At 38.0% G+C, this 27,711-nt stretch overlaps 2 protein-coding genes across 9 annotated transcripts in view; both read right to left on the bottom strand.

The window, feature by feature from the left end:
* Window positions 1-1,209: 1,209 nt before the first annotated feature.
* Window positions 1,210-6,835, bottom strand: LOC128877620 (hormone-sensitive lipase). Of its 3 annotated transcripts, XM_054125081.1 has the most exons (12): window positions 6,575-6,835; window positions 5,805-5,943; window positions 4,304-4,738; window positions 4,011-4,212; window positions 3,724-3,937; window positions 3,432-3,622; window positions 2,933-3,215; window positions 2,619-2,844; window positions 2,363-2,547; window positions 1,958-2,286; window positions 1,729-1,854; window positions 1,210-1,650 (listed from the first exon to the last, which is right to left on the bottom strand). In XM_054125081.1, the coding sequence occupies exons 3-12, from the start codon at window positions 4,660-4,662 to the stop codon at window positions 1,582-1,584; spliced, it is 2,184 nt and encodes a 727-aa protein (XP_053981056.1). In that variant the 5' UTR covers window positions 4,663-4,738; window positions 5,805-5,943; window positions 6,575-6,835; the 3' UTR covers window positions 1,210-1,581. The 3 variants fall into 3 exon arrangements, with proteins under 3 accessions (XP_053981056.1, XP_053981055.1, XP_053981054.1); XM_054125080.1 differs by lacking the exons at window positions 5,805-5,943; window positions 6,575-6,835 and adding an exon at window positions 5,581-5,765 and having other exon boundaries at window positions 1,211-1,650; XM_054125079.1 differs by lacking the exons at window positions 5,805-5,943; window positions 6,575-6,835 and adding an exon at window positions 4,913-5,150 and having other exon boundaries at window positions 1,211-1,650.
* Window positions 6,836-6,948: 113 nt separating this feature from the next.
* The window catches only part of LOC128877619 (amyloid-beta-like protein), a 42,916-nt gene continuing 22,153 nt past the window's right edge, over window positions 6,949-27,711 (bottom strand). Inside the window, exons 5-16 of one of the 6 annotated variants that reach the window (XM_054125076.1) lie at window positions 26,424-26,514; window positions 24,187-24,317; window positions 16,345-16,380; window positions 15,175-15,394; window positions 14,670-14,880; window positions 14,018-14,200; window positions 13,536-13,607; window positions 13,247-13,437; window positions 12,937-13,037; window positions 12,615-12,841; window positions 12,376-12,522; window positions 6,949-12,309 (exon numbers count right to left, since the gene is read on the bottom strand). In XM_054125076.1, coding sequence (XP_053981051.1) covers window positions 12,199-12,309; window positions 12,376-12,522; window positions 12,615-12,841; window positions 12,937-13,037; window positions 13,247-13,437; window positions 13,536-13,607; window positions 14,018-14,200; window positions 14,670-14,880; window positions 15,175-15,394; window positions 16,345-16,380; window positions 24,187-24,317; window positions 26,424-26,514 — 1,721 coding nt within the window. In that variant the 3' untranslated portion in view covers window positions 6,949-12,198. Of the gene's footprint in view, window positions 12,310-12,375; window positions 12,523-12,614; window positions 12,842-12,936; window positions 13,098-13,246; window positions 13,438-13,535; window positions 13,611-14,017; window positions 14,201-14,669; window positions 14,881-15,174; window positions 15,395-16,344; window positions 16,381-24,186; window positions 24,318-26,423; window positions 26,515-27,711 lie in introns of all 6 variants that reach the window. The other 5 variants (XM_054125074.1, XM_054125072.1, XM_054125073.1 and 2 more) reach the window with 5 other exon arrangements.

The following is a 27,711-nucleotide window of genomic DNA, read 5'->3' as shown; positions in this document are numbered from 1 at the left end:
AAAGTGGCCCCTTGAATTAGGCAACCTGTACTGACAGATCTGTCGGAACGGTTGCCTGCTCGTAAGCGCAAGCGTGCCACCTCTTCTTCGGATATCATGTCCTCCTGATAGCAAAATGTAAAATTTCCTCAGAATTTCGATACGTACCTGGTATTTGGTGTTTGAAGGTGTTAGAGGGTGGTAGGAGTTGTTAGTGTGTATTAGGAGCTGTCAGGAAAATGTCAGGAAGTGTAAAGGAGATGTTAGATTGTGTTAGAAGGACGAGACGTGATTTCTAAAGAATTGAATATCAACACTTATAATACACACCTTTGTTTTATTAGAAACGATATACAATTTTTACAATTCTTAGATTATACGGGTTTAATGATTCCATTTCGCACAAAATGCAAGTACATTACAAATAGGATAATTTTATGTAATGCAAGAAAACAACATTTCAGAAAACACGTATTTCGTAGTTTGATCTATAGTTTAAATATACAAAATTGTTGTGAAAATTGACTACCATTTTGCAATAAAAATATATCAATGTTAATACATAATTTATACAAGTGAATTTTTTTGAAAACTAATTATATTCCTGCCTAATCTGAATCTATTCTCACTTTACATTTTACACTTTACACTTTGCACTTTTTATATCTAAAGATCTTATTACAAGTTCACAGCCATTAGCTCTCGCTATTACTCGCGACGAATGATTGTTCGTCACGAATAATACCGATTACCAGGTCTCACCACGTGGAGGTTGCTGCGACTGGAGACCCGGAGATAGAAGGAATCAAAGTTCCTTCGATCTCCCTCTACATAGAGTATGCATACATTGATGCATACTCTACGTAGAGCAACGAGCTTAATATTAAGTACGAAACCGTGAAAATCAATGAAAACAAAGTTTGCGAGTCGGGGCTCGCTATCGAAGAAGAGTGGGGCAAGGGCGAACAACAACCGCGTGACATGTCGTGACAGGTTGATTCGAAGGCTCGTTGGATTCATCGAGAAAATAATTCGTGAAAACATTAATACCACAGCAAAATGTGTTGTCATCAAGTAGGCGCGAGTATGCCCCTGTTAGATATCAACCGGTGTTAACCAGTTTGTAGGCCCGGTAGCTACATCGTTGGCGCAGAGGTGTCCCTGGTACGCGGCAACCTATGTTAGCAGTCTTGTCCGTTTGCCTACGTTAAATTGGCGACAATTCAAATTAAATAATAAATTTAATTATTATATTTTGTAAGCATAATTGTTTGTACATTTGATCTGTTTAAGAATTTTTTTTACATTTAATTGAATTTATTATAAAAACAACTGTTGTTACGGACGAAGAAATATAACATTAAATACATTGTATAAAATATCATTACGGAACATGTGATTAAATTCAATAAACTTGGTGTAAACGTAGTGTAACGATTAACTTTAAATAAAACTTTTTAATATTTCAAGTTGTCGCAGTTAATCTCCATTTAAAAAAAGTAATTATAAATTATATCTAAACATAAACAGCAGCAAAGAAACTTTTTTGTTCCCACATATTTAACATTTATGCTTTAATAAATATTTGCTATATGCATATAATTATAATGCTAGTAGCTCTTTTATTTTCTTGACACATATATCTGATCCTTCACTAGCTTCTTTTGACATCTGTAAATTAAAATCGTGCAATTCAACATGATATAATACATTCGTATAACACTCATTTGCTAAGAGAGATTTTCTTACCGGTGATAGGTTAAGAAATCCGTGCGGTAAACCGGGTAATATATCAAGCGTGACTAGTACACCAAGCAATTGAAGTTTTCTTGCAAACATGACAGAATCATCGAGGCACGGATCCAGCTCCAATGTCTGCAAGTAAAGTTTTGGTGTTCAGTATTTTATGTTCAGTATTGGTAGCTTGCAAAAAACAGAATGTTATTCTATGTATGAAGTTAAAGATTCGAGATTTCACCAGAATTTTAACAGGTGGTAATTGTGATAAGAGATTATCTGGTGCGAGATAAGGACTTATAAATGGATCCTTGGGCACGGTAAATGTAAATTCTTCCAAAGGACTTTTCACAGTTTCTATGTCGAGCTCTCTGGACTGTTTGTGTCTTCCTCTAAGAGACCAACCAAAGAGTGACCAAGATTTGCCATTCCCTGAAATATTATTGTCCACCACGCTAACAGTATCGCTTCCAATATACGCCGCAGCATTTGTACCAGAATTTCGATATAATTCTAAAAATCTGTTGATATACTCTTGAGATTTTCCTTGTTCCACAGGATGTTCCGTTCCTATTATGTTAAACAATGTTATTAATAAATTAATCAGAATTAAATAATTAAACATTTGTTCATATCCATTCCTTACCATCGGCTTCTGTTAGACTAACAGAATTCAACGTAGTATCGGATGGCAACGACGCCAATTTATGTCCATCGTTTGTTTCATCCCCATTAGGACTGAGAGCTAATGCTATTAAGTCGCTCTCGCTTACTTCCGCAAAAGATTCTGTATCTGATTTCATACATTCAGCGACATCAGTTTCTTTCTCTCTGAAAACCCAATAAATGTAAAATCTCGTTTAAAACTTAACGAAGTCACAGATAGAGTTTCTGAGATTTACCTCAAAGATTTTTTGTTATCCGAAGAAGCTGCATATGCTTTTAAGCAACGTATAAGGAATCCCATGGGTAGTAATGGATCTGTGAGACAAAGTAATCGTGACGGTGACAATACAAAATCGACAAGTACTGGTGAGTACGCCATAAATATTCCATCTGGTTTTCTGATATTCATTTGTATGCACTTCAAAGTAACTCCCAAATTTAAGTTAGCCCCAGCAGAATCACCTGGAGAAGAATGTTATATTTACCAATACATACGTATATATTATAAAATCGACACAACAAAAAGGTAAAGCTATGCGTCACGTCTTACCCACAAGAAATATCTTTTGTATTGTACTCCCAAGTAAAGTACTCGCATGATTTAAAGCCCATGCATATGCGTACAACACTTCTTCCAATGCACGGGGGAATGGAGCTTCAGGAGCTAAACTGTAATCGATGCTTAAAATGGGTATACCAAGGCTTGTAGCCCAGGAGATTAAGTATGTTTCATGAGATAGCGAAGTTTGCGCTACGAAACCTCCACCGTGACAATGAATTATCAGTTCATTTGACAATCCGAGCAGCTCTCCTCCTACTCCACCTGAACCAACCTGAGAAAAGCATGTACTGCACATGAGTGAAACCGATGTTTCACAAAAATTTCTATTTAAATAAAAGAAATACAGGGATGGAAACAATGTTTGAAAATGTAGCCTATATCAACGATAGTTGGACATTATTCCAAGGAACCTTTGAATAATTACTTATTGTTAGACGAGAAAACGTATAATAAGTGATTAATTTTAATAAATTCATTATTTGCTTACCATTCCCAGACGGCGTTTGGAGCTTAGTAATCTAACATGTATAGGCTTCTTCCCAATATGACTATTGGGTATTGGAATTGACACTGTTGTCCCATCTAACGCGGGAAGCATCAATTCTTCGGGCGGAATAGAAATTATTTGATTTATTACCAACGATGGTGATGTTATAGATGGTAATTTGCGTACAATATCTAACAAATACAATTTATAGGATACATCAACATAGCGATAGAATGTAGTGCTTAATGATTAAAAGTATTTGTTGTTATCGGTAGATGTCAGAGTAACTTACCAGTCTCGTTAAGAAACCAAAAGGCTTGACAGAAAGATATATCGGCACGTCGTGACACGTCTACGAAACGGCGTGCCCTTGTCTCAGGGTCTAACATGTATTTGACGGAATTAGTACATCGTGCCAACAATGTTCCATTAGCGTAAAATGCTTCGCTAAATGTAACCATACAAACCAAAATAGTTTTTAAAATAGGTTTTAAGTTGTCGTGAAACTAAAATTAGTAATTGTGGTTAAAAATTATTTAAAATTATGTAAGGTCACAAGTAATTGTTTTTAATAAATACCTGAAATCCTAAACATCTTCCATAAAAACAATACTGATTAATACTATCTATTTCATGTAAAATTTCATGGAGATTATGTTCATGATTTATAAAAAGAGACGGTTTTCCATCGTTTGTTTCCTCGCTCCACGAATACAGGGTTTTCAAGTGCTCCAAGCAAGTGCACAAGGATGCTATCAATTGCAAACAAGCTTCTATTTCCCTAAAAATATTTGCGTATGTCAATATAAAAATATTCAAAGTCGATTAAAATATTTAACGATTTATGAAACAGATAGAAATATAATAATTACCTTGCATGAGAGCTTTTGCGAAAAAATATAGAGTCCTTTTGACAATATATTTGATGACAGATTGCACGCGAGTGTATGATACATTTATCTACCAAGACTAGAAAACTTCTATATCCATTACCAGGAGTTTCTGCATTAAAGTCAAACATCGACGCGATCCTATTAATTTCTTTATATAGCGGTAGTAATCGCTTTAAGTGATCCAATATCGCCAATAGCGCAGCTCTAATTCTAACAGCATTTTCGTCTTGATGAGACATAAAGTATTCTGCGTTAGCATTGCATAATTCCCGTAATGCTCCCCATTGAAGGGGTTCACAGTTCTCAAACGGTTTATCAAAGTCATCATTGAAAGACATCTGAACCGTATCTCGTTTAACCGTTTAATAGTAAATTTTTAACTAGCTATTTTACAATTGAGGACGACTGTAGAATCTGTAACATTAAATTATGATATCACTAGTGGACAAAAACAAGAGTTGTTTATCATATTGACATTTGAAAACAGACTGGCATCGTGGATATTGTTGTTACTAATGGACATCTGATCTATCATCGATATAATCGATAAAAAGGATGTATTCGTGGCTTGTAAACAGTATCAATTACCTTTAAAGTTCATGATGCTAGTTAGTGCGAATAAGGTTAACAAATTTGCGATATACACTTCACTTCCAAACGATTCATAACTGTCAATTTAGGTATTTAGACTACATCATGCTCGTTAATAACAAGATTCTCGTATAAATCGTTGTCGTCATTGTCCGTCAATTTTTATTTTCCGTTTGACATTTCTTACGGATCTATCGTAGTCGCCATATTGTTTTTCCGATCGATATCGTTATCTTTTCTAACAATACCCACGCGCTATTTACAAATTAAATGTTATCGACATTCCCGTGTTTTCGAGTAACGAACTGTAACGAATTACCTCAAACTATTTAAAGTATAGCCTTGACGTAAATTTCCAATAAAATCAGATAGAAATTTTATACGTTCAGATACGTAAAACTATATGTATATACACAGTATTTTAAACGGGACATTTTCCTGTTACATGCCAGTCAATTTTTATGGTACAATGACTTACTAAAGTCGATTAAAGTAAATCTCTCAAATGCTTACAAACTCTGGCGTTTAATTGATAGTAATACCAATTACAACGATAACAATATCAATTAGAGAGAGAGAGAGAGAGAGAGAGAGAGAGGGGGGGGGGAGGAGAGTATGTTAATGAAATAAACAATTTTATTATCGATATCAATAAACATACTTACCAGATACGAGTGTACTTCAATGTTTTACTGTTTGCGGTTATCGTTAAAAGAGTAACGAAATACAAATGTTACGAATTACATCACGTCAGACTAACGAAAAGTAACGACAATCAATATTCCATACTCGCGTTTAATGATGCCGATAGCGAGGACATAACTGAACTATCGTTAGAAGGAAGTGTATCTCTTGTTAGAAATTTTATCATCGATTTGCGTATGCTTACACATTTTTCGGTCGCATGTAAACACCATGTGTTTATGACTCACGGAGAAACAAAGTAACGTTATACGGAAACGTGCCCTCGTTGCAAATTAGTTTCACTTTGCGTTCGTAACTGTTGTTTTGTTTGAACGTCGATTCCACTGCGAAACAAACATTTTCTCAACAACAATTCTTTCATAACGGAGTTTTAACTTTCGTTAGTGGATAATTAAAATTATTTGCTCGATTGAAAATTTAGGAGAGAATTTTTAAATTCTTTTATTTGGAAATACTAGGTTGTCCCGAAAGTTTCTTTCGCTTTATTAATAAGTAATACATGTACAAGATCCAAAACAATATAAATGAAATAATGAACTCTCGGGACAATATCAAAAACTTGATTGTATTCCTAAAAGAAACGAAAATCTATAACAAATTGTAAAATCACAGATAACATAAGTTTGCACATGTAAATAAACACACTGTAGTCCCATCGAGCAGCACAATATAAAATTATACATGATGTTAAATGTAAATGTATAAAGTCGCTCATGACCAGAGTTGTTAATGCGACTTGAAACTTTAATATATAAAAAAAAAAAAAAAAATTATGTTTTATGTTACATTACTGAATTGTGCACGATTCAATAATGTAACATAAAACATAAACTATTGTGCACGTATTACTTATTAATAAAGCGAAAGAAACTTTTGGGACAACCTAATACGTACTTCCAAATAGAAGAATTCTAAAATGCTTTGTTGACTCACTGTTTCGTTCGTTTCTCTTACCAGAACACCCTGAAGCCTCGCTCTTGCTACGGACAAAGCAGTACACCGGATTTTAATTTTCATTAATGAATAATTAAAAGTATAGAGGGAGAATTTTGCACGAGCGAAAGTGAAGTTTCCTATCGCACTGATTGCGAGAGCAATAGCCCAGAGTCCAGAGGCCTCGCTCTTCCGAATTCACCGATTCGACGTTAACGAAAAACACTCGTAAATTAAGCCAATTTTACAATAAATTCGTAATATCTCGTAAAAATTAGGTAATTACATTGCTCCCGTAAGAAATCAGCGAATACGTAAAAAGTTCGACGCGGATCAGCGCACAATGACGAAACGTCTGCTCCGCGAGCACGATGAGAAGTCACTGTACGCAAGCGGACCTTTGTAATTTCTTTATTGATAAGTAAAATTACATATATCCACAAACACAATATACGTTCTTTCACGGAGTGTAATAATGTGATAAAATTTGTGAGTGGCGAGGAGAAATACTTCGTGATGGAGAAAGAGGGATACGGGGGAGCTGGTTAGGTTTTATCCTCCGATTTTAAGTAACTCTTTTTTTCTACACGTCGAAGAACGATCGCAGAAGCGTTCTATAGCGAAACGCGTGATTCAACCAATTCTACGGATTCAAAACAACCGAATAGTCCATATATGCATTCATCACATCTCCCCCCCCCCCCCGCCCCGCCCTGCCTTCCTTTACGATCCAAGCTGCATTTCGATTTCCGTCGTGTTTGTTTTCTTTGATTAACCGATCGTTATTTGTAAAATGTCAAATTTGTTATCAAACGCAGACGCCGACTAAAACCGATCAATCCCAGAGCCGAAAGTAAATCCGACAGATAAAAATGACTAACATCGAGTAATTATTGACTAGAACAATCGTCGCCGACGTCGGACAGAACTTTGATTTCGCATTAAAACCGCTTTGTCTAAAGACCACGACGAGCGCTTGGGCGTACAAGATCGACAACTATATAATTATACAGCGATGATGTAGGCTTACATACACCAATGCCAATATATTGCACACACAATTTTTCGGGGCACACTCTCGCGTTTCATCGGTGGCGTGCGAGTGACCTACACGACTATACGGTATAGTTCAGTGGCTGCGCTCAACGTTCGTCAAAGACGTGGAATCGATAGAATCATAAGAATCGATGTACAGTGTCCGAAAAAAGATACGCTCGTACACCGCGAAGAATTCTGCGTCGAATGGCGATATTCTTCGCGTACAGAGCATTGTTTAACGATCAGATGCGTCGTGACTTACACTGCGTTAACATAGACTTCGTTTAGATTCGATAACTCGTTGCAACATATACAGGGTGTCCCAAAAATTTTGTAACATATTGAAAGGGGTAGTTCGGGAGGTGATTTGAAACAACTTTTTCCTTAGCGAAAATGTTGTCCGAAGATTCGTTGAAGAGATATTAACGGAAAACACTGACCAATCAGAGCGCGCGGATACCGTTGGAGCGCCCGCGAGAGCGAAGGCTACGAGCTAAGCGGCCGCGTCAATGGCCTTCGATGCACGTTGAGTCGCTTGTTCGCGTACAAGCGCGGCCGCTTAGCACATAGCCTTCGCTACCGCGCCCGCTACAACGGTATCCGCGCGCTCTGATTGGTCGACGTTTTCCGTCAATATCTCCTCAACGAAGCCTCGGACAACATTTTCGCTAAGGAAAAAGTTGTTTCAAATCACCTCCCCAACCACCTCTTTCAAGGTGTTACAACATTTTTGGGACACCCTGTAGAATAGAATACATGGGAAATTACAGTTACGAAAAACGTGAAAAATACTCTAGTCATATCGATGCTCAAGTGATTGTAAGCCATGGTACGTGATAAAGTCCATTAATATATATATATATATAAAAAAAGATACTACGCGAATACTTTTATCTCTTTGATGCTTGTATCTGCTCATGAATTCTGCCTATGTATCCTAATCGATTACTTGATCTTCGCTAAAATACATACACGAAAGTTACGTTAATTCGCTAATGTAAGTTTCGACACATTTCGTTTATTAATGTACTATGCTCGTACACGTATTATCGCCATTTAATACGGACTACCTCTCGCAGCGTACGGATATATATTTTTCAGTCGCTGTAAATACCGAGAGAACTGTAAAAATAAAGTTTAGTTCCGTTATTATTCCCATTCGCCAACTTCTAAATCCCAAACCGCTTATGCAAAGGACGTATTTATTTTCTTATTTTTTGTTCCTTTCTTCCGTTTCCTGGCTTCTCGCGTGTCTTTTTTTTTTTTCTTTCTTCTTCTTCCTTTAAGCTAAGTTAATTACCTCGGTAAATATTTATTACCTCTTTACAAAAATCAATTCTTAAACTTATACAGGGTGGCTCGACGCAAATTCACAGCATCTTGAAGTTAAGCAATGATACGCACTATCGCCAAACCAACGACCGACTAAAACTGATATGCTTCGAAGAGGTAGGGGGGGGGGGCGGGGGGAGGAGGAGGGGGGCGTTTCGCGTTAATACTGATTACAACCGTTAGGTTTCCCAGAATAGTCGTCGAAGTAAACAGCGTTCTTCGATTTCTCGCGAAGATTATGTTTACGTCGACGGTAATCATGGGGGTTATGTTAAATACATGCGCTTACGTGTTCCTCGCCAACGCTAGATCTCGCGGATCATGCGAGCGCGAGATCGATGGTGTTCGTGATCTTGCCAGAGATAGGCAAAATTCTTATCTAAATGAAAATTTCTCGAGTAACGAATAAAAGACGACCAATATCTTTGTCCGTTCGTCGTGAAGCCTACGATGGATACATTTTCGTTTTACCTTTCAGAAAGAGGGATCAACGATCGAACTTAAAGATCTATTAATCGATTGCGATACAGGGTTAATGGAAAATTAGAATGTTACATTTCATGCCGAGAGACTAGATATCGATCTGTATGACTACGCAATAAACGTCGCTGATAGATTACGTTACTTTGCTTTTTTTTATTATAAATTTTGCTCATATCTGAGGCAAGCACTATTATGGGCGCTGTTCTCGTTATGTTCCATTCGACGAATATAACGTATGACGAACACCACGTCCGCCAAACATAGGCCAATTACCATGTATGCTCGCATACGATTTTTGTGTTCTTTTGCTCTTTTGTTCTTTTTCTTTACGATAGGTAGGAACTAAAAAAGACCGGAACGACATCGCGCCGAAAGAAAGAAACGTTTTCCTAGTTTCGAGAGTGACCTCAACATCTGTGAATCCGTGTCAAGTCCGATTTATACGCGACATGTTAATGTTTTTCTCATTTCAACGACTATATGCTATAGGTACATAATGTATAGTTAATTTGATAGGTGTACATGTATATGTATATGTATATTGTTCATATATTACACACGCACACACACACGCGTACACGAACATATATATTTATATATAGATATTTATATTATCATTATTATTATTAACGCATTGATGCTATGCTTTTGTTGTATTCATAGACATATAGTTAATTGCTATCATTTTTTTTTTCTTTTAATATATCTAAAATAATATTTTTAACACTCAGCGATGCGCGAATGTGTGTGCCTGTGCGTGTTCCGTCGGCTCATCCTTCCACCGGAGTTGCGTGAGACAAACAGTCGTGATGTTTGCTAAACAGGAAGGCAGCTGCTTCACGTGCGCTTAGGAATCCAAGGATATTGACTGTCCTCGGTTTGCGCATTCGCTTGATTTATTTTAGCAAAAAATTAGCATTAAAACAAAGTAACCTTAATAGGTTAGTAGAGAGTACAACTTTCACAAACGATGAGCAATCTTACGCGTAACCATAAGAATGAAAAGCATCTTAAATCGTTAATCAACTTAATACTTGCGCGGCTAAAATTGTTTGTAATCGTACACGACGCTTGTCAAGCTGGGTACACGATACCGTCGATTCGATATAAATTGTATACAGTCTAATGGAATCGTGCAATATTCATTGAAAAATAAGTGAAAGCTGTGCTTTCCCACGCGACCCTGGCTAAAGTGCGGCCTACTATCATTTGACCATATACAAATATATAAGCATTAAACGTGTAATATATTATCGTCATCATATATAATTAATATCCTAAGATAGTTATTGTATGAACCATCTTTCGATAAAAAAAAAAAAAAGTAAACGTAAACGACAAAAAGACGAAAATGATACAGAAACGAAAGAAAAGAGAGAGAGAAAAAAGAAGAGGACGTAAATGCTTGCTTCAACAGTCGCCACTTATTCGACCTAAATCGAAGGTACTAATGCCACACAAAAAAACTCCTGTTAACTGTTCCTCTTATTCGGCAGCCTCGGCGTGACTTTTTTCGATACGTTTGTTTCTAAAACGAACGGCGTCTCGGCCAAGTCGAACAAGGCTACTGAATATTTTCCGTTCATACATTCGGACAGCACCTCGATAAGATAGTGGACTTTCTTATGGAATGATAAAATATCTTGCTTCTTCGTTAACTTTAGATACGTTCACGATTTTTTTTTTTTTCAATTTCTTAAGTATAAAGTTGTATAATCTAAGTAGACGTTAAGTACTGAAAGGTCGCTGAAAAAATCAGGCAGTGGGAATCGAACGGAGATGAAAAACAGCTGCATCGCGAAGGTGAACGTGCATTGACTGCAGTTCTGATATTTTAAGAGCGTTTTCAGCATATATATACGTTGTTTCGCGTAGTGCTTAGTAATATGGTTTCATTTTTTTTTCTTTTTGGTTTTTTTTTCTTTGTCGGATTATACCTTTCTGCTGCTACAGCTGCTATCGTGTTTTTCGTTTCATGTATTAATTCAAGCTGTGTAACCTTTATTGCCATTGACTATCTCCAAAAATATCAGAACACAAAAATACAGCAAAGAGCGCAACAGCACACACATTAATCGAACGCGTCGCTGACGAGACATACACGTTTCTCTCGAAAGCATTCGCATTTTTTTTTTTTTTTTTGCTGCCGGAAGCAACGAATTTATAACTGATCATAGTCCACAGCCTTCCGATCCGAAGGTTATTATCGCGTAACGTTAGCGTGTAACGATTTTTTTTATTAATATTTTTTTTTCTTATTGTGAGCGCTCCTTCCTGCGTTTTTTCTTCTTTTTCTTTTTCTTTTCAATAACATGTATGACAACGAAACGAAAACAACGTGTATGAGATACTTCCGAAGACGATTTTTGCGTGTTTCCCATATGGCACATTGGCGTGTTGTTTCCCTTTCACATTGTCTCGTAGATAATCACGGTGTTACGAGTAGTATTCGTAGGGTAAAAACTCGTATCGTTTCTATCTATCAGATGTAGTATGAACATTGCTTTATACATATCATAGAGCATAAAGTATGGTTGTATTACGTCGCGAGCTATATAAAGAGACGTCGCTTAATGATACCGTATTGCAATACCTATCTCCCTATGGACAGATTTTATTCCACGTATCACTAAGATGTAAATTTATATAAGTACCTTTGAATCTTCGGAAGAACCTCGAACCTGAAAGATATCTTACACTAACAAAATACTATGAGATTCTTGAAGGACATACGCGAGAACGGACAATTAAGACCAGTTTCAAATAAAACTCTGTAGACCGAGGTGACTCGATTATTCTTTGACCTCGAAGTATTTGTATGTAGGATTTTCATATCCGTTGATTTGCATGTTTGCAACGTGTCGCTCCTCCGGTGTAGCTGCTTGATCAACCTCGATGAAACCCTGAAATGATTTGCAATTAGTAAAAAAAAAAAAACTCCATGCATTTTATATTACTCCACGATGTACCTGACTATGAGGGCTTCTCGCACTGCGCCTCTTGAATACTGCTACGCCAACTACCGCAGCAGCCATAAGTGCAATTCCAGCAAACGCAAGTGTGAAATAGACGGATCGACTCTCCCTGTGATAGGCTTCCCTTCTCAACGAGTAACCCTGCGAGTATAGTAGGGGGTGAGGACAGAAACATTCGCGAATACATTTATTCCGTGAGAATCATTTTTGAGTGGATTTTTCGCTATCCTTACCGGCTCGGAATGGGAAATATCATGAGTCATGCTGTGAGCTGCTCTAACGAGTCCCTCACTGTGCATAGCGGCTACTGCCGAGGGTTGTTCTGGTTGCTGTTGAGGTTCTTTGTTGTCGTTTATCGAGTCATTCTCTTCCTGTTGCGCTTGTTCGGTACGTAATTCGCCGCGTTCCGCTTTGCGTTGCTCCTTACGCGCTCTTTCGAGTTGCTTCTGATGCTCTTTTTCTAAAAATAAAATATTCGTTTTTTAAAGCTGCTTAGTTTTGTTACCTTTTAATAAAAAATATCGTTCGTAAAATAGTATCGAATTCCTAGGTTACCTTGCTGTTTGCTGGTGACGTCAGCCTGATATTTGTCTAAAATAGCTGCTTCCGCTTCTCGTGTCATCGCGAGCAGTAGTCCAGGAGTCTCATCTTTGCTCCTGAGGGCCAAAACGTAATCATCCATAAGCCGGCCAATTTTTGCGCTTAAATCAGGATACCTAAATATAAGGAACGAAATCTTCCATGAATACTGTTCTGTATGTAACAAAAAAAAAATAAATGAAGAAAACGTGATCTGCTCGAAATTTCAAGGTCTACAGCTTCGAATTCTGCGATCGACGTTGCGCTGTATTAGGCGGCATATTACCGTTCTAGCATCAAAAGGCTTTGGTTGGTGATTCTATCGATCTCCGCCAAGTGTTCCAACGTTGCTGGCTTCTCGCGTTGGGCTTGTTCCAAGCTGCTGTCCAGCAAGTGTTTGTAACGAGCGATCGTGTGGTGCCTGTCTTTGTGAAGAGCGCGGAGAAGCTTCTGCAGACACTTCTGAATGCGATGCATCTAAATGGAAACGTAACGACGCGATACGTTATACAGTCATAAATCGGATGCTGTATATGAAATAGCAATTAAAATATTTGCTTGCTTGGATAACGTACATTTGGAGGATTCTCATTCAGAGCAGCAGTATAGCACGACATCGCTTCCTCGTTCCTCTGTTTGACGGCCTCCTGTAAATTGACAACGGTAGACATTGTACTTCACCACGTAAACTTTATACCAGTGGTCTGCAACCTACGACCCACAGATCGAGTCGTGATCATGGCCATATTCACGAAAAACGGTTGTTTATTTCTGTAGCAATTTTTCTTTTATTCTCTTAACATTCTCACTTTCATAAATAAATTCAACCGTAACATTCCTTCTTAGATAGTTTCAACTTTACCGTCGCTTCGCGGAACAACTTAAGCTTTCAACATTTTCACTGTCGTAAACAACTTCAACTTTCAAATATCTGTCCCAGGATTAGGAATATCGTCGACCACTGCTACGTACTCATAAATAACTATCGCACTGGTACATTCACCGCTGACCACAAGTTTGCTTATTTTGCTCAATTTTATTCCATCGGATCACATACTTGCACTCTCTGTTGATGCATAGCACTCAACTGATGTTTTTCTGCGGCACCGCTTTCCTCCAGGGCGGCGACAGTCTCCTGGAATCGCACCGTCATCCATCGCTTGAAAGCGTCAGCAGCAACGGGATCGTGTGCACGGATGTCTTGATACTTCTCCTCGAGATCACTCCAATCCTTCATCACCTGAAAACGTTGTAGCACAAAGATTTCGACACTGGTATCCCGCGCGATGTTAACTGTCTCTTGAAACACGATTCACGTTTTACAGAAAACACTAAGTTTTTTTCATAGAGCGTTCTACCAAGTATACTCACGCATTCATAGAATGGCTTAATAAAATGCAAATGAAACGGACATGGAGTCCGTTACACGACGATTTTGATCAAAAAATTTGGTACACAGGTAGAGAATTGAAAAATATTACATGCGTATTTTTTTGTTTATATCCTAATTATATATCCTATTTATTGTCCAATATTCAAGGGGTGAAAACTACCCTGAAAGTTGCGAATACTTGTTTAATTCAATTTCGATGTAATAAAAAATACGTGTCATATTACTTTTTAATACTCGTGTACCAAAAGTTTCATCAAGATCGGCGTGTAACAGTTGCTTGATGTTCCTTGGGAGCTAGATAATACTACCCACTTACTTTTGTCACTTTCTCCTTGTGCACCTCCTCGAGCCTCATTTGTGCTTGTTTGTAGCTCTGATGCTCGGAACGGGGATCAAAGTGCGTCAGATAAGGATCCGGTGTGCTCTGCGACTGTGGTGACTGCTGCGTGCTGGTGCTAACCGGCAATGGCATCGCAGTTACGTCCTGTTTAGGTTTTTCCGTCGTTGAGATTGTAGTTGATAATCGACTGAACAAAATTAAACACACCTTGCGTCACCAAACGTTACGAATTACTAGGTGCCGCGTGAAACTGAGAAGGAATCATTCTAATGATTTAACAACCAATTTTAAATTAAATGTTAACCCCTTTAGCAAACATCCGTAATTAGACTGCGAATTTTTATGCATTTATTTTAATTTTATGCTGTCGGTAGTAGCCGATACCGAGAAATGCTGGTCGCTCATAATAAATATTTTACGTATTATCTCGAGTAACACGAGACTTCGAGACGGACTATTAATTAATCGGTGATTAGTATACCTTGTCGTGGTGTCGTAATCGTCGAGGTACTCCTCGTCGCTCTCTTCGTCGTCGGGCTGATCGCTGAGGACGTCCTCAGGGTCTGCGTCAGAATCATCTTCGTCGTCCGTATCGGCGTCAAGGTCGTCCTCGTCATCGAGATCGTCTTCATCCTCGTCGAGTTCGTCGTCCATACCCTTCGGAATTGGCAAGTCGATAGGCTTCTTGGGCTTCACATTTTCTGCAAATCACAGAAAAAAACGTATTTTCTTTTTTATTGGACCGACACGTCTATCATCGCGCTTCACATTTTTCACGCGAAAGATTCCATTTAATTCGTTGACCTGGCATATAGTTATATAACTCTCCGTTTATACCCTACGATTAATGTGAATTTTTAGTGATGAAACTTTAATTAACACGTTGGTCGCCACGTCACCCAGAAGTGGGTGACAGAACTTTTCGTTAAGTAATTAAAAAAATTAATTACAAATGTGAGGCAATAATGGAAATAAATCTGGATAGGATTCGTGAATTTGACGACGTTAAACAATTCTATACTACAACGAATGTTAACTTATCTAATCTTCAATAGTCTCGAGACATAATTTTAACTTTGTAATGATTTTCACAAGTTTTAACTTGGCAGCCGTCGTGTTAAAAATACTATACGGAAGAAGTTCCATTTACGCGAGTCTGTCGATGAAGAAACTCTTCGATTCTTCTTGCGATAAACAAATGTTAGATTTACGCTCGTGAATATTGTGTACTCGAGGTTGAAAGAAAGTTTTCATTATCGCTGGTATAAATTCCGAACGGATAGGCGTGGATCGCGGTCAGTTTCATTGCATCGCTGCACGATCCTCGGAAATATTGCATTATTCATGGGTAACGACCTAATGGAGACTCGATTCCTGGAAATATCGCGACTAAATGGAGAAACAATGAGACGACAGACGGATTACCTGGCAAATTAGAAATTTAAAGAGTATTGAAAAGGAATTAAAGAAATACGAACAAAGCGTTATTGATATCCGATATTCGCGCTATTCTTTTCGAATAGCATACTATTAAAAGGATCTAGAATGAAATGAAAAGACTAAGAAGGTAGCGAAACGATTGCCGGAAGGGTAGTTGAATTTCTAGGCTCTAAGAGCGAACGACTTTCTACGCGTTGCGTTGATGACCTACCTGCTGATTGGAAACTGTCGTAGTTAATAAGGGAAACTGTAAATGGATAAAAGAATTACAGTTAATAAATGCTGGAATGAGGTGTTAAGATAGATGAATTACTATACGCAACGGAAACCAAAGTCTAACTTTGGAGCTGTAGAGTTATTTACATATTGGCGACATGCTGTTGGCATTTTACTACAATTTACCATCGAACAGAGCTTTTCGCTATACTTATACACAGATAATCATATTTCCTGACACATACGACTAATTATATGCGATAACATATTTACGGATGATGATGATACATATAAACAAACATTCACACGAACGATATTTAAACAGCATTTAGTTACGCGATATTTGCACTAGTTACCTTTTCAAAATTCCCAGAATGTATCTTTACGTAACCTTTGATACTTCTTCATATTTTTAATTCGAGCCTGGACATCCGGGAATAAAGTTTTGAATCGAATAGAAAGTAAATAACGCTTACAATAAATGCCAATTCCATATTTTGTCGCGGTGAAATGATTTTCAGGGACTTGAGCGTGGCAAATAAAAACTACTTGCTCGACGAAGGATCGTTAATCGATCCTTTTAGAGTAAACAGAGCTTCTCTGTGCTGATAATATAAATTACCCTTCGGTTAATCGCTTGCGGCGCGAAAACAAAGGATTATCAAGATTACACGGAATTACAAAGGAATCTCTATTTTCTGAATCGGTGATGTCCAAGTATTCCACTGTTCGAACTTTTTACGTATTTAAATTTAAAGTGACCGGAACGTTGAAAGTTTGAATCATCTACTCATCTATTATTCGAATAGCGATGTATCTTTCTATGTAAACTGTGTGCAATTCTGTTAAAAATCTCAGAAATGGTAACAGGTGAAGGAATACACCTGAGAATTGCTTCGAATTTTCTCGATATAAATCTAAATTGTAATAAACTTTCTGTTTTTTCAAATATTAATCGCTCGCGCCTACCTTGTAAGTTCACCTTAGAAAATCACAGAATTAACGTGTTATTTCGTGACTCTGATTAGAGGGTATTTAGGCGCTGACACCGAACATGAACTGGAGGCTTTGAATCGCAAAATTCGTAACCCGCGTGCAGTGGATATGGCGTGTAATCCTCGCAAGGGACGCGATATAACTCGTCCCTTTCCCTCCCTGAAAAAGTCTAATTTGTCTCTGTTATGTTGAAGAGGACAAGCCGTCTTGGCTAACTAGGTTCTCGAGATGTTCCATTCTCCGAGAATAGACACGCTGATGAGCCGACTTCTCGAGTTCTGCAAAGGCAGACAAAAGCTTCGCCTGGCGTATCCTCCCTGGTGCTATCCTTTTATCTGGGTCACGCGGCGGTTGTGTTGGCAGTTTTTTCTTAGAATAATTAGTACGTCTATCGCGCGTATCGGTCGTTACTTCTCGATGTCGATGGGGGGAACCGGAAGACGTATTACGTCAAAGTGCACGCGAGCAGTTGTATGGAGGTGAAACTCTCGTTGGAACCTTTAACCCTTTATAGGGCAGGATTCCTTGGGTGTTGTATACCATAAACTTAACACGTTGATTGCCACACTGATTCGCATGGAAATGTGTGCAAGACTAAAATTTTGCTTCGAGACTATTGGGAATTATAGAATCTATCATTTGTCGTAATACCAATTTTTATATCCCTGTAAAAATTTACGAATTCTATCCAGATTCGTTTTCATTAACACTCAGTCCTTAAAATTAATTGTTGAAGTTCCTCAGTGATAAGCTCTGTCATCCATATATAGGTAACGTGGCGTTCAACGTGTTAAAGATACAAAATTCCCACCCTTTCTTTAGCGGTAACGAGGAGTACCAATCAACTATAAAGGGTTAACACGTCGACGAATTTGACGGAATTGCGAAACACTCAAGTTTTATGAGGCGATAATTAAAATACACGTGTTCGAGCGAAGCGATCACTCGAGCCCACGGTTCTACGACGACTGACTATTTAAATTCGTCCTCTTTCGGTAATCACCGAAACGGTCGAGTTCGGCAAAATTATCGGTCGGAAGGTCCCGAACAAAGGCAAAGTGAATCCTTGAAATTATATAAACAATCTCTTAGACCGATCGCACACGGCGCAGCCGATTTGAAATTGGTGTTGCAAACCGTTTACACTCTTTATTTTACCTACTTCGCTGTCTTTATTTTACCTAGATCCGCGGTTGCTGAAACTAGTTGCATACTAGTTTTAGAATGGTTTGAAACTGATCGGTTGCGCCGTGTGCGATCGGCCTTAATATATATTTCTAAACGAACGGCAATAATTTCAGACATCAAAGTTGCAACATAATCTTTGAACTAGTTGCATACTAGTTTTAGAATGGTTTGAAACTGATCGGTTGCGCCGTGTGCGATCGGCCTTAATATAATTTCTAAACGAACGGCAATAATTTCAGACATCAAAGTTGCAACATAATCTTTCAACTAGTTGCATACTAGTTTTAGAATGGTTTGAAACTAATCGGTTGCGCCGTGTGCGATCGGCCTTAATATATATTTCTAAACGAACGGCAATAATTTTAGAAATCAAAGTAACGATATAATCTTTGAATACGCGCGGGAAGCATTGAGAACCCGAAGAACACGGAGGTTTCACCAGCGTAAGGGCACCCTCTGATATCAAGATTTGATCGACGATACGAAAGGAACGGAAGCAGCCACGAAGGGGCTTCCCACGTACACTTTCAACGGCGACGGAGGTGGAGGAAGGCTTTGCTCGGTCATCTGTACAAATCGTCAGGCTGAAAACCGTACGGCGCAACGTTAAAGCTTAGCTGGCGCGTAAAAATAACGTTGCAGACACAAAATGTAACGGCGAGTACCTCCTAGGGCAAACAAACAGTTTATTAGCGAAGACATGGAATAAACACGGGAACGTGGACGGTGTCCAATTCAAACGGGGTTAGTTTGCGTGTCGCGGGGTGGATGTCAGAAATTGAAACGCGTACTTGTTTTCACGTTATTAATTTATTCAGGGGGAACGGAAAAGCCCTGATGTCTCAGAATTCCTTCTGATCGTTGCTTTATCATTTCACGAAACTGTTGTTCTTCTAGCTTTGAAATATCAAGCGTAGAAATTCTGTGGATTTACATTCAATCATCTGTATCTCTATTTTAAGCGGATACATACATTTTGGTACAATTAAAATACTAATCTTCAAAGTCCGATGGACGTTACACTTATTTTAGCAGACGATATACATAGCTTGCTTATTAATATTCTTCTACAAGTACCATGATCATCCAAATTCGCATTTTGATAGATACAGAAAATTGATTGCATATTTCAGTATTTGTGCGCGTTTTGATACATTTCTCCATGCCTTCGTTTGTCACATAGCGCATAAATATCTGCAGTCTAATTCCAATTGTCAAGTAAAGGCGCAGAATTTAATCTCTACACCTAAGAAATTGAAAACGAAAGACAGAATTAGATTAGAAGAATTCCGTTTCAGTAGAGTTACGAATGATTCGATCCAGAGGTGCACAATTCATTTCTACACCTAAGAAATTGAAAACAAAAGGGTCTGGGTTAGCTTTTAAGACGTGGAGGGAGGAGGACGTCGAAGACACGGTAATAGAAGCTTTCCAATTTCGAGACACACGAGAGACACGCGCCGGGGTAGTTTCTTCTGCTAATTTTCTGGAACATTGAAGCAGACCGAGGGGCGCTCTCTTCGCCAATGTATTAGCAAAAGTTAGACGAATAAAATGGGGGAGCATGCGTGGCGTCTGGTCGAGCGCGAGAGTGGTCGTAACGCTGTCGGTGATTCATCGGTGATTCCTATTGATTCCGAGCTACGCAGAAACGCTATCGAATATACTGCGAACTGGATGCCGTACAACCCCTCGGACAAGTGTATCGGGGTTGCGTTTTTATCACCTGCGCGTACACAGACGCGGTGAAATGAATTCTGACGACGAGACTAATGAAGTAATCAAGTGGACAATACTTGTCCAGGAGGAAGAGGACTGAGTAAAATACAAAATACTAAAACAAGGAACTTTCCTTAGATACTCTTCTTAAATTAGTACAACCTCCTTCGTGAATTACAGGGCACCCTGAATATTAAAAACACTGCTACTACGGAATACAAAAAAATAGAAACTATCATTAAAGATTCCTGTTACACATATTATAACTCCCTTCGTGAATTATGAGCCACCCTGAATACCGAAAACATTGTTACTATATAATACCAAAAAAGAGAAACTACAATAACACATACTCTTATTAAACGAGTACAACCCCCTTCAGGAATAATGTGGCACCCTGAATGTTGAGCCCAGTATTGCCATAAAATAGTCAAGATAGGAACTATAATTATTTGTCTTATTACTCGAATTTAAAATGTCTCCCTCTCCCCAATTTCTACATAGTCCACGTAAGGGAAGAAGGCTTGAGAGCGCGATGGTTAATTTGGACACGTCTGTAAAGTATTGCCCATCGCGTCCATTGACAAGAAAAGATGCGCAGGAACGGGGGAAAGCCATAGCGTTACGTTGCGCAGTCGTCGGAGAATGTCGACGGGTCGTTATTGATTGCACGAGCGAGCAGGACAGAAGCAACGAGGGTGAACTGCTGCCAGAAGCTAGGAAGGGAGAATCGAAATATACCCACTTTCTTAATGCACCCTCGCTCTTCGAGGATTGGCGACAGTCGATTGGAAATAGCACAAACGAGAGGACATTTTTCTACGGTACCGAGGAATTGGTAGAATCTAGATTATCCGCGGTGAAAGATGCTTTCGATTCTTCACGATTATACCTGGCTTTGTAGCCTTAAACACTCGAGCGCTAAAGGGAAGAATGATTGCGAAAAATTGCGAAGAGAATGTCTGAGAAAATTTCTAAAATTTTTTAACCTTCTACGGACCGAATTTTTGTTTCTGCAGACACCTTGCGAGGCGTTCACTTTGATGTTTCAGGTTGACGGTGCTGCTAAACGTTATCGACATTGATGTTGGTTATCAAAGACATTACATAATTAAGACGAATAGATCATTTTGCGAGAAAGGTGAAATTATTTTATAATAAATCCATAGAGGATTAAATAAATCCTTTTTTTTTTTTGTGTTGGAAGGTGTGTGTGGTTCATTTCGCTGTTTTATTCGTGACAATGTTTCCCCCATTATCACGGATAATCTCTGCTGGTTTTATAATTTCATCAACGTCTCAAGCTTTTAATATTCATCACTTTTTCGCTCTGCTTCTGTGGAGAATAATAAAAGTTAGCGATTGAATTTCTTGTTTTGTAACGAAACTTTGTAATGGGATAGCTTTCTTTAAATATTATTCAATAAAAGTAAATTTATTATGATGTGACTTTGTAATGTTTGTATTATTCGATAAATGTATTTTAAATGTATTTTATATATTCATTCTTGTGAATTATTTCGTGAATAGATTTTATGTTTAAACATTTTTAAAGTTTACTAAAATAATAAGAATTTAATCGTAATTCAATCAGGGATTTCATCGAAAGATTATTTATCGAGGAGACAGTGGAAAGGCTAAGTTTGAGCACCACTGAGCCACGGCACCCTGCATACATATACCGTGTGTCACGCACACGTTGAACGGATCATTTGCGCCTTGAGGGTCTTCACGCCCAAACTATCTACTGCACCTTACTTGCAGATAAAAGAAGCATACGTTACATAATAAACGACAGCGTGAATATACATTCATGCGTACCATTTTAATACCTGACTTCCAACTTTTCACATCTTTTTGAACAAATTTCCACGTTTTTCCTATGCCAATCTTCCAATTACAAATTTTTTACTGTTTGGCAATCAAATTTATAGCTACTCTCGGTTCAAGTAATAAACAATACCAAGAATATAAATACACGAGTACCATTTCATCTCTTTTTGAACAAATTTCCACGTTTTCCCTGTGCTATCCTTAATTCTTCCAATCTCAGACAAATTTAACACTCAGACTATTTAACACGTTGGCCGCCAAGTCACCCATATATGGGTGACAGAGCTTTTCGCTAAGGAACTTCAACGATTCATTTTAAAAGCTAAGTGTTGACGAAATCAAATTGGGATAGAATTCGTCAATTTTTATGAGAATACAGAAATAAGTAATACGACAAATGTTAGATTCTATAGTCTCTGATCGTTTCGAGACAAAATTTTAGACCTGCAGACATTGTCGGGTGAATCGGTTTGCCAGCCAACGTGTTAATAATTACTTCGTCACTCTTCGAGAAACATTTCCACGTTTTCCTTGAGCTACTCTCTCGATCTAAAAACAAAAAATAAGAAAATAGTATTCTGTAATTAAATTCAGCGATTACGTTTAGACATATTCTCGGCCGAGTGATAATACCTGCACTGGTAACGTGTTCACAGATGTATAACAGCCATTGTGGCTCCACCAGATCGGTTAGCGGCGTGTTAATAACGAACGCATCGGAGGTACCGTACGAAACGCGAGTCTCTCTTTGTGACTTCATTGAAGCCATACATCGATGATTAATGGAACAATGACGGGAACCGTTGAAACGTTACAATGGTATTATACGACTGGATGGATCCTAGAATGTATATTCGACGTGTGGGAAAAAAAAGGAGTCGATTAGAACGTGTACTGGCGCGAAATGACAAAGACCGTTTCAAAGTACATTATTTACGACGCGAATATCGAGCCACGTGTTTTTTTTTTCTCCACCGTTTCCTTCGTTCGGATTCGATTGCAATGGCGCCTAGTTGTTTCTTTTACCTCGATAAATGCCGACCTGGAAACTCGGCATACGAACACTTACAGAGGTAACCACCTTTAGTGTGTGAAGAAGGTCGACACCTTTGGCGTTTGTTTAATATTTAATATTTTTGATCAATTTTAATACGTCAGATTACGGATTTTACGTATCTATGACTAACACGTAAAGATATAAAATATTAGGGTGTGTTATATTAGGGTGCGTCAAGTGTTGGAAAACCTATCGTTGGAAAACCTAATAGCGCATGATAAAACAAAAATTTTCATGGCGAGATAAAAATTGTTACCTCGATTAGAAACTTGGCTCATCGAGAAATATGATTGGTAACGAGTAGACTGTGAATTTCTATGAAATTTAAATGTGCAGGAAACTACAAAATGCACGCATTATGCAATAATAAAAAAAAACAAAAAAATATTGAAAGTTTATATTACAGCATTTGCAGAGTAAAATAAATTCCTACTTAGGTTCAATTCTTGTAGGTACGTTTGCAATCATTTTATTTTGCATAAAGATCCGCAGTCTAATAACGAGAATATACTTGACCGAGCCTGAAAGCCTGCGAATGACACAAAAATTGTGTTTACGTATAATTTTAAATATTTAAAAATTCTATTTAAATAATTTACGATATTTTTAGTATCAGAATTCTACTTGAAAAGGTGGCGTTAAACTCGTGACAGGGTGCGTTCTCATGCTACACTTTTCATTCATGCAGCTCCTCGAGACATCTGTTAACCCTTTCCCCCCAGGACTCGTCCCATCGTATTGTATTCAATTAATCAGATGGATATTTGAATTTTGGTATGCAAGCACAGGGAAAACAAATGGATATGCTTTTCACTGTGATTCGATGGCATGAAATTCAATGGTGCCCTTTGGGATTAAATCACCACCTCTTATATCGATTCGTTTAACGATGTCGAGAAGCAAATGAAAAATTAATTTCGGTCGAATATGCTGAATCGAAGGTACTAAGAAGGAAAGAGTTAACAGGCAAACGAATTCGCTTCCAATACATGCCAGTCGATGAATGAATGAATGATGATATGAGAATGTACGTACGTTACGTACCTTTCAGGTGTTTCGGGCAGCACACGAACTCGACACCGGAGAAGAGGGATATTCCGCAAGGCAAGAGCATCGCGAAGCTCCTCAGGTTCATGTTTCTCTCTCTGCAGGTGTCTGCGGCGGTCGCGTTCCATCTGAAACAGAGAATTCCGTTAGTTTTATTTATATACTTTTTTCCTTAATATTTGTAGTGATTACCAATAACGGAATTAGCAAGGTATCCGAATTTTTAATTACAACAAAATTGGAATAATACTGGAATTATAAAAGTCGGACATTTCAATGATTTCAGTATTGAAAAATAAAATAGTAAAGTACTGGTCCAATTTTGTTGTAACTGAAAATTCGAAAACTTTGGTGATTCGATTATCTTGACCAATAATGGAGTTAGCAAAGTATCCGACTTTTTAATTACAACAAAATTGGAATAATACTAGAATTATAAAAGTCGGACATTTCAATGATTTCAGTATTGAAAAATAAAATAAAGTACTGGTCCAATTTTGTCGTAAGAGAAATATTCGAAAACTTTGGTGATTCGATTATCTGTCCATGATAAAAGTGTTAAATACTTGGTAGAAACACATTTGAATGATGATATGTAAAGTCAATTAACACGTTGATCGCCATGTCACCCATATATGGGTGACAGTGTTTTTCACTCAAGAACTAGATTAATTCTGAAAGTTAGACGTCACAGGAGATGAATCTAAATGAAATCCATGAGTTTTTATGTGGTTACAAAACTAAATACCACGATAAATATTTCATTACCTAGACTCTGATAGTCTAAATAATATTTAATCTTAGCAGAAATATTCAAGAATATTCGTTTGGCAGTCAACGTGTTAAACACGATCGAACGTCTACAAACTATTCGTATACATAGGTTCCAAATGAATACCATTTGGCTCTATTGCAACTAACGCGAAGTTAATTCGTTTGCAGTGGAAGGTAAACGAAAGCCAATCAAACGTATTTGAAGGTTCGGATACGCGGGGGGATATGTTTGATTGATCAAAGTGGAAACTTTTAACGCGAAGAGAAATTATGGCTGGTATACGATTATGCGTTATTAATCATTTGTACCGAACAACTTCTACCTTAATTAAACCATCCGGAAGTTGAACTTGTCAACCTTATGCGATAACAAAAAAATTAACGAGGGTAATTATTGTTCCTCGAATTTAACTGAAATCGAGAATTTAAACAAAGCGTAATTCTAGCGCGATGTCAATCGATGATACTAAATTATTTGGAGTAATTACAGTAAGATACTAATTGTAAATAGAGTATTTGAAATTCCGTCTGAAAATTTAACGGAATATTCAATTAAATTTTTAGTCGTGCACTCCTGGGTAGTCGTTCTTGAAACCTTCCAAACTATATATATTTCAAGGTGTTAAATTAACCATGCGTCTGACCTGTCTGTGACGGTTTTATATAGAAAACTTCGCCTGACACTTGAAAGAGGGGAAATAATGAGAAACGGAAATTGGAAAATAGGACACTCAAGTGAAGCGCGCGCAAGTTGAAATTAAATTAGCAACCGTAGAATACGAACCCGAGAATATCTGAAACAATTCGACCATTTCGACGAATTGAATTCAATCACTTCCATAACATTTATGCGCGAGAACGGAATGCTTCGTTTGCCGAATGTTTCAATTACGCGCGTTAAAACTCTTCTCGTAATCAAATAATATTGTTCTCCTCCCGGTTGCACCCCGAAGAGGTTCGACAGTAATGGCCGAATCGTGAAAATATAATCGTTCTCGACGTTGTTGCTCTTTGTGTCGACAAATTCTCACTTTTAATGGATCCAACGTTGATTGCTTCAAGTGTGGCGGTGCGAAATAAAATAAAAAAAACCGACACGTATTCCACAGAAAATTCGAAACCCGTTCGTAGATGTACAGATTATTTTTATTTATTTTCTATGTGTAACCACTCGAGTGGTTCAAATATTGGACGAGTATAATACGACCGTTTGAATAGTTCGAATATAATTCGACAATAGAAACGGCTCAAATATTGACCAAGTATGTCTACGTACGTATATTCAACGAGAATGCAGTGAACCGGCACACAACAATGGTCTAGAAGCGAGGGAATTATTGAACCGCGAATTCCAATAACGCGGAGTCGGTGTTAAGGACAGAGTTACGTGGTGCTGGGCAGACGCGTGAATCGATACTTGGCACGTCGCTTCTTCCCCATGGTGAAATTCACTTCCTTACCTGTGAGATTCCCAGCATTTCGTCTGATTGTGGAGGTGGTCGAACAGGCAACCTTCTGGCACGAGCAACGCGTCGCTTTGGAACGGTCCCTCTGGAAAGAAACGACCGTGAAAAGAAACGAGTTGTGTCCTACGCGGGGACACACCTACGCCCAGGACGATGTACACGAAGCAGAAATCGCGTCGCATTGTGCAACATACAGGGTGGTCCGTTATTAGAATGATTCAAATGTAATTCAACCAGTTAAATGGTGCTCAAATATTCGTTGAATATAGTTCGATTACTGCAATAGCTTGAATGTAATTCCAGCACTTCGATCGTTCAAATATAATTCAACCACTGAAATGGCTCAAATGTAATTCGACTACTGAAGTAGTTTAAATATAATTCAACCACTAAAACGGCTCAAATGTAATTCGACCACTGAAATGGCTCAAATGTAATTCGACTACTGAAATGATTCAAATATAATTCAACCACTGAAATGGTGCTTAAATATACGATGAATATAGTTCAACCACTGAAATGGCTCAAATGTAATTCGACCACTGAAATGGCTCAAATATAATTCAACCACTGAAATGGCTCAAATGTAATTCAACCACTGAAATGGCTCGAATGTAATTCGACCACTGAAATGGCTCAAATGTAATTCGACTACTGAAATGATTCAAATATAATTCAACCACTGAAATGGTGCTTAAATATACGATGAATATAATTCGACCACTTAAATCATTCAAATATAATTCAACCACCGAGATAGTTTAAATATAATTCAGCCACTGAAATGGTTCAAATATAATTCAACCACTGAAATGGCTCAAATGTAATTCGATCACTTAAATGGTTTAAATATAATTCAACCACAGAAATGGTTCTAATGTAATTCGACCACTTAAATCATTCAAATATAATTCAACCACCGAGATAGTTTAAATATAATTCAGCCACTGAAATGGTTCAAATATAATTCAACCACTGAAATGGTTCTAATGTAATTCGACCACTGAAATGTTTAAAATACAATTCGACCGTGAATTTCGTGCTACCCTGTAGATGTACGTGCCTGCTCAATCCCTTAACGCGAGCTCGCCGTCGCTGTACGCAGTACTCAACACAACCCGAAGAATCAATACGGCTGAAACTGCGAATCAGAGTGACTCGCTGGGACTGCACGTAAAGCTGTGCGCGATCCTCAGGTGGCGGTCTAATTCATAAAGCTATAAACAGTCCCTGGAAAGTGGCTCGAATTCTTTCACCGACTTCCTTAACGTGCACACGACAA

Source organism: Hylaeus volcanicus, chromosome 5, assembly GCF_026283585.1.
Source record: "Hylaeus volcanicus isolate JK05 chromosome 5, UHH_iyHylVolc1.0_haploid, whole genome shotgun sequence".
Taxonomy (NCBI): Eukaryota; Metazoa; Arthropoda; class Insecta; order Hymenoptera; family Colletidae; genus Hylaeus; species Hylaeus volcanicus.
Note: the sequence above shows the minus strand (reverse complement) of the source record. Positions and strands in the feature narration are given on the sequence as shown.

Bases quoted from the DNA above. Each gene is read 5' to 3' on its own strand.
- LOC128877620 (XM_054125081.1), bottom strand. From the start codon at position 4,662: ATGTCTTTCAATGATGACTTTGATAAACCGTTTGAGAACTGTGAACCC. The intron at 4,213-4,303 runs GTAATTATTATA...AAATATTTTTAG, and splicing joins CGCAAAAGCTCTCATGCAAG to GGAAATAGAAGCTTGTTTGC. The intron at 3,938-4,010 runs GTATTTATTAAA...TACTAATTTTAG, and splicing joins GAAGATGTTTAGGATTTCAG to TTTCACGACAACTTAAAACC.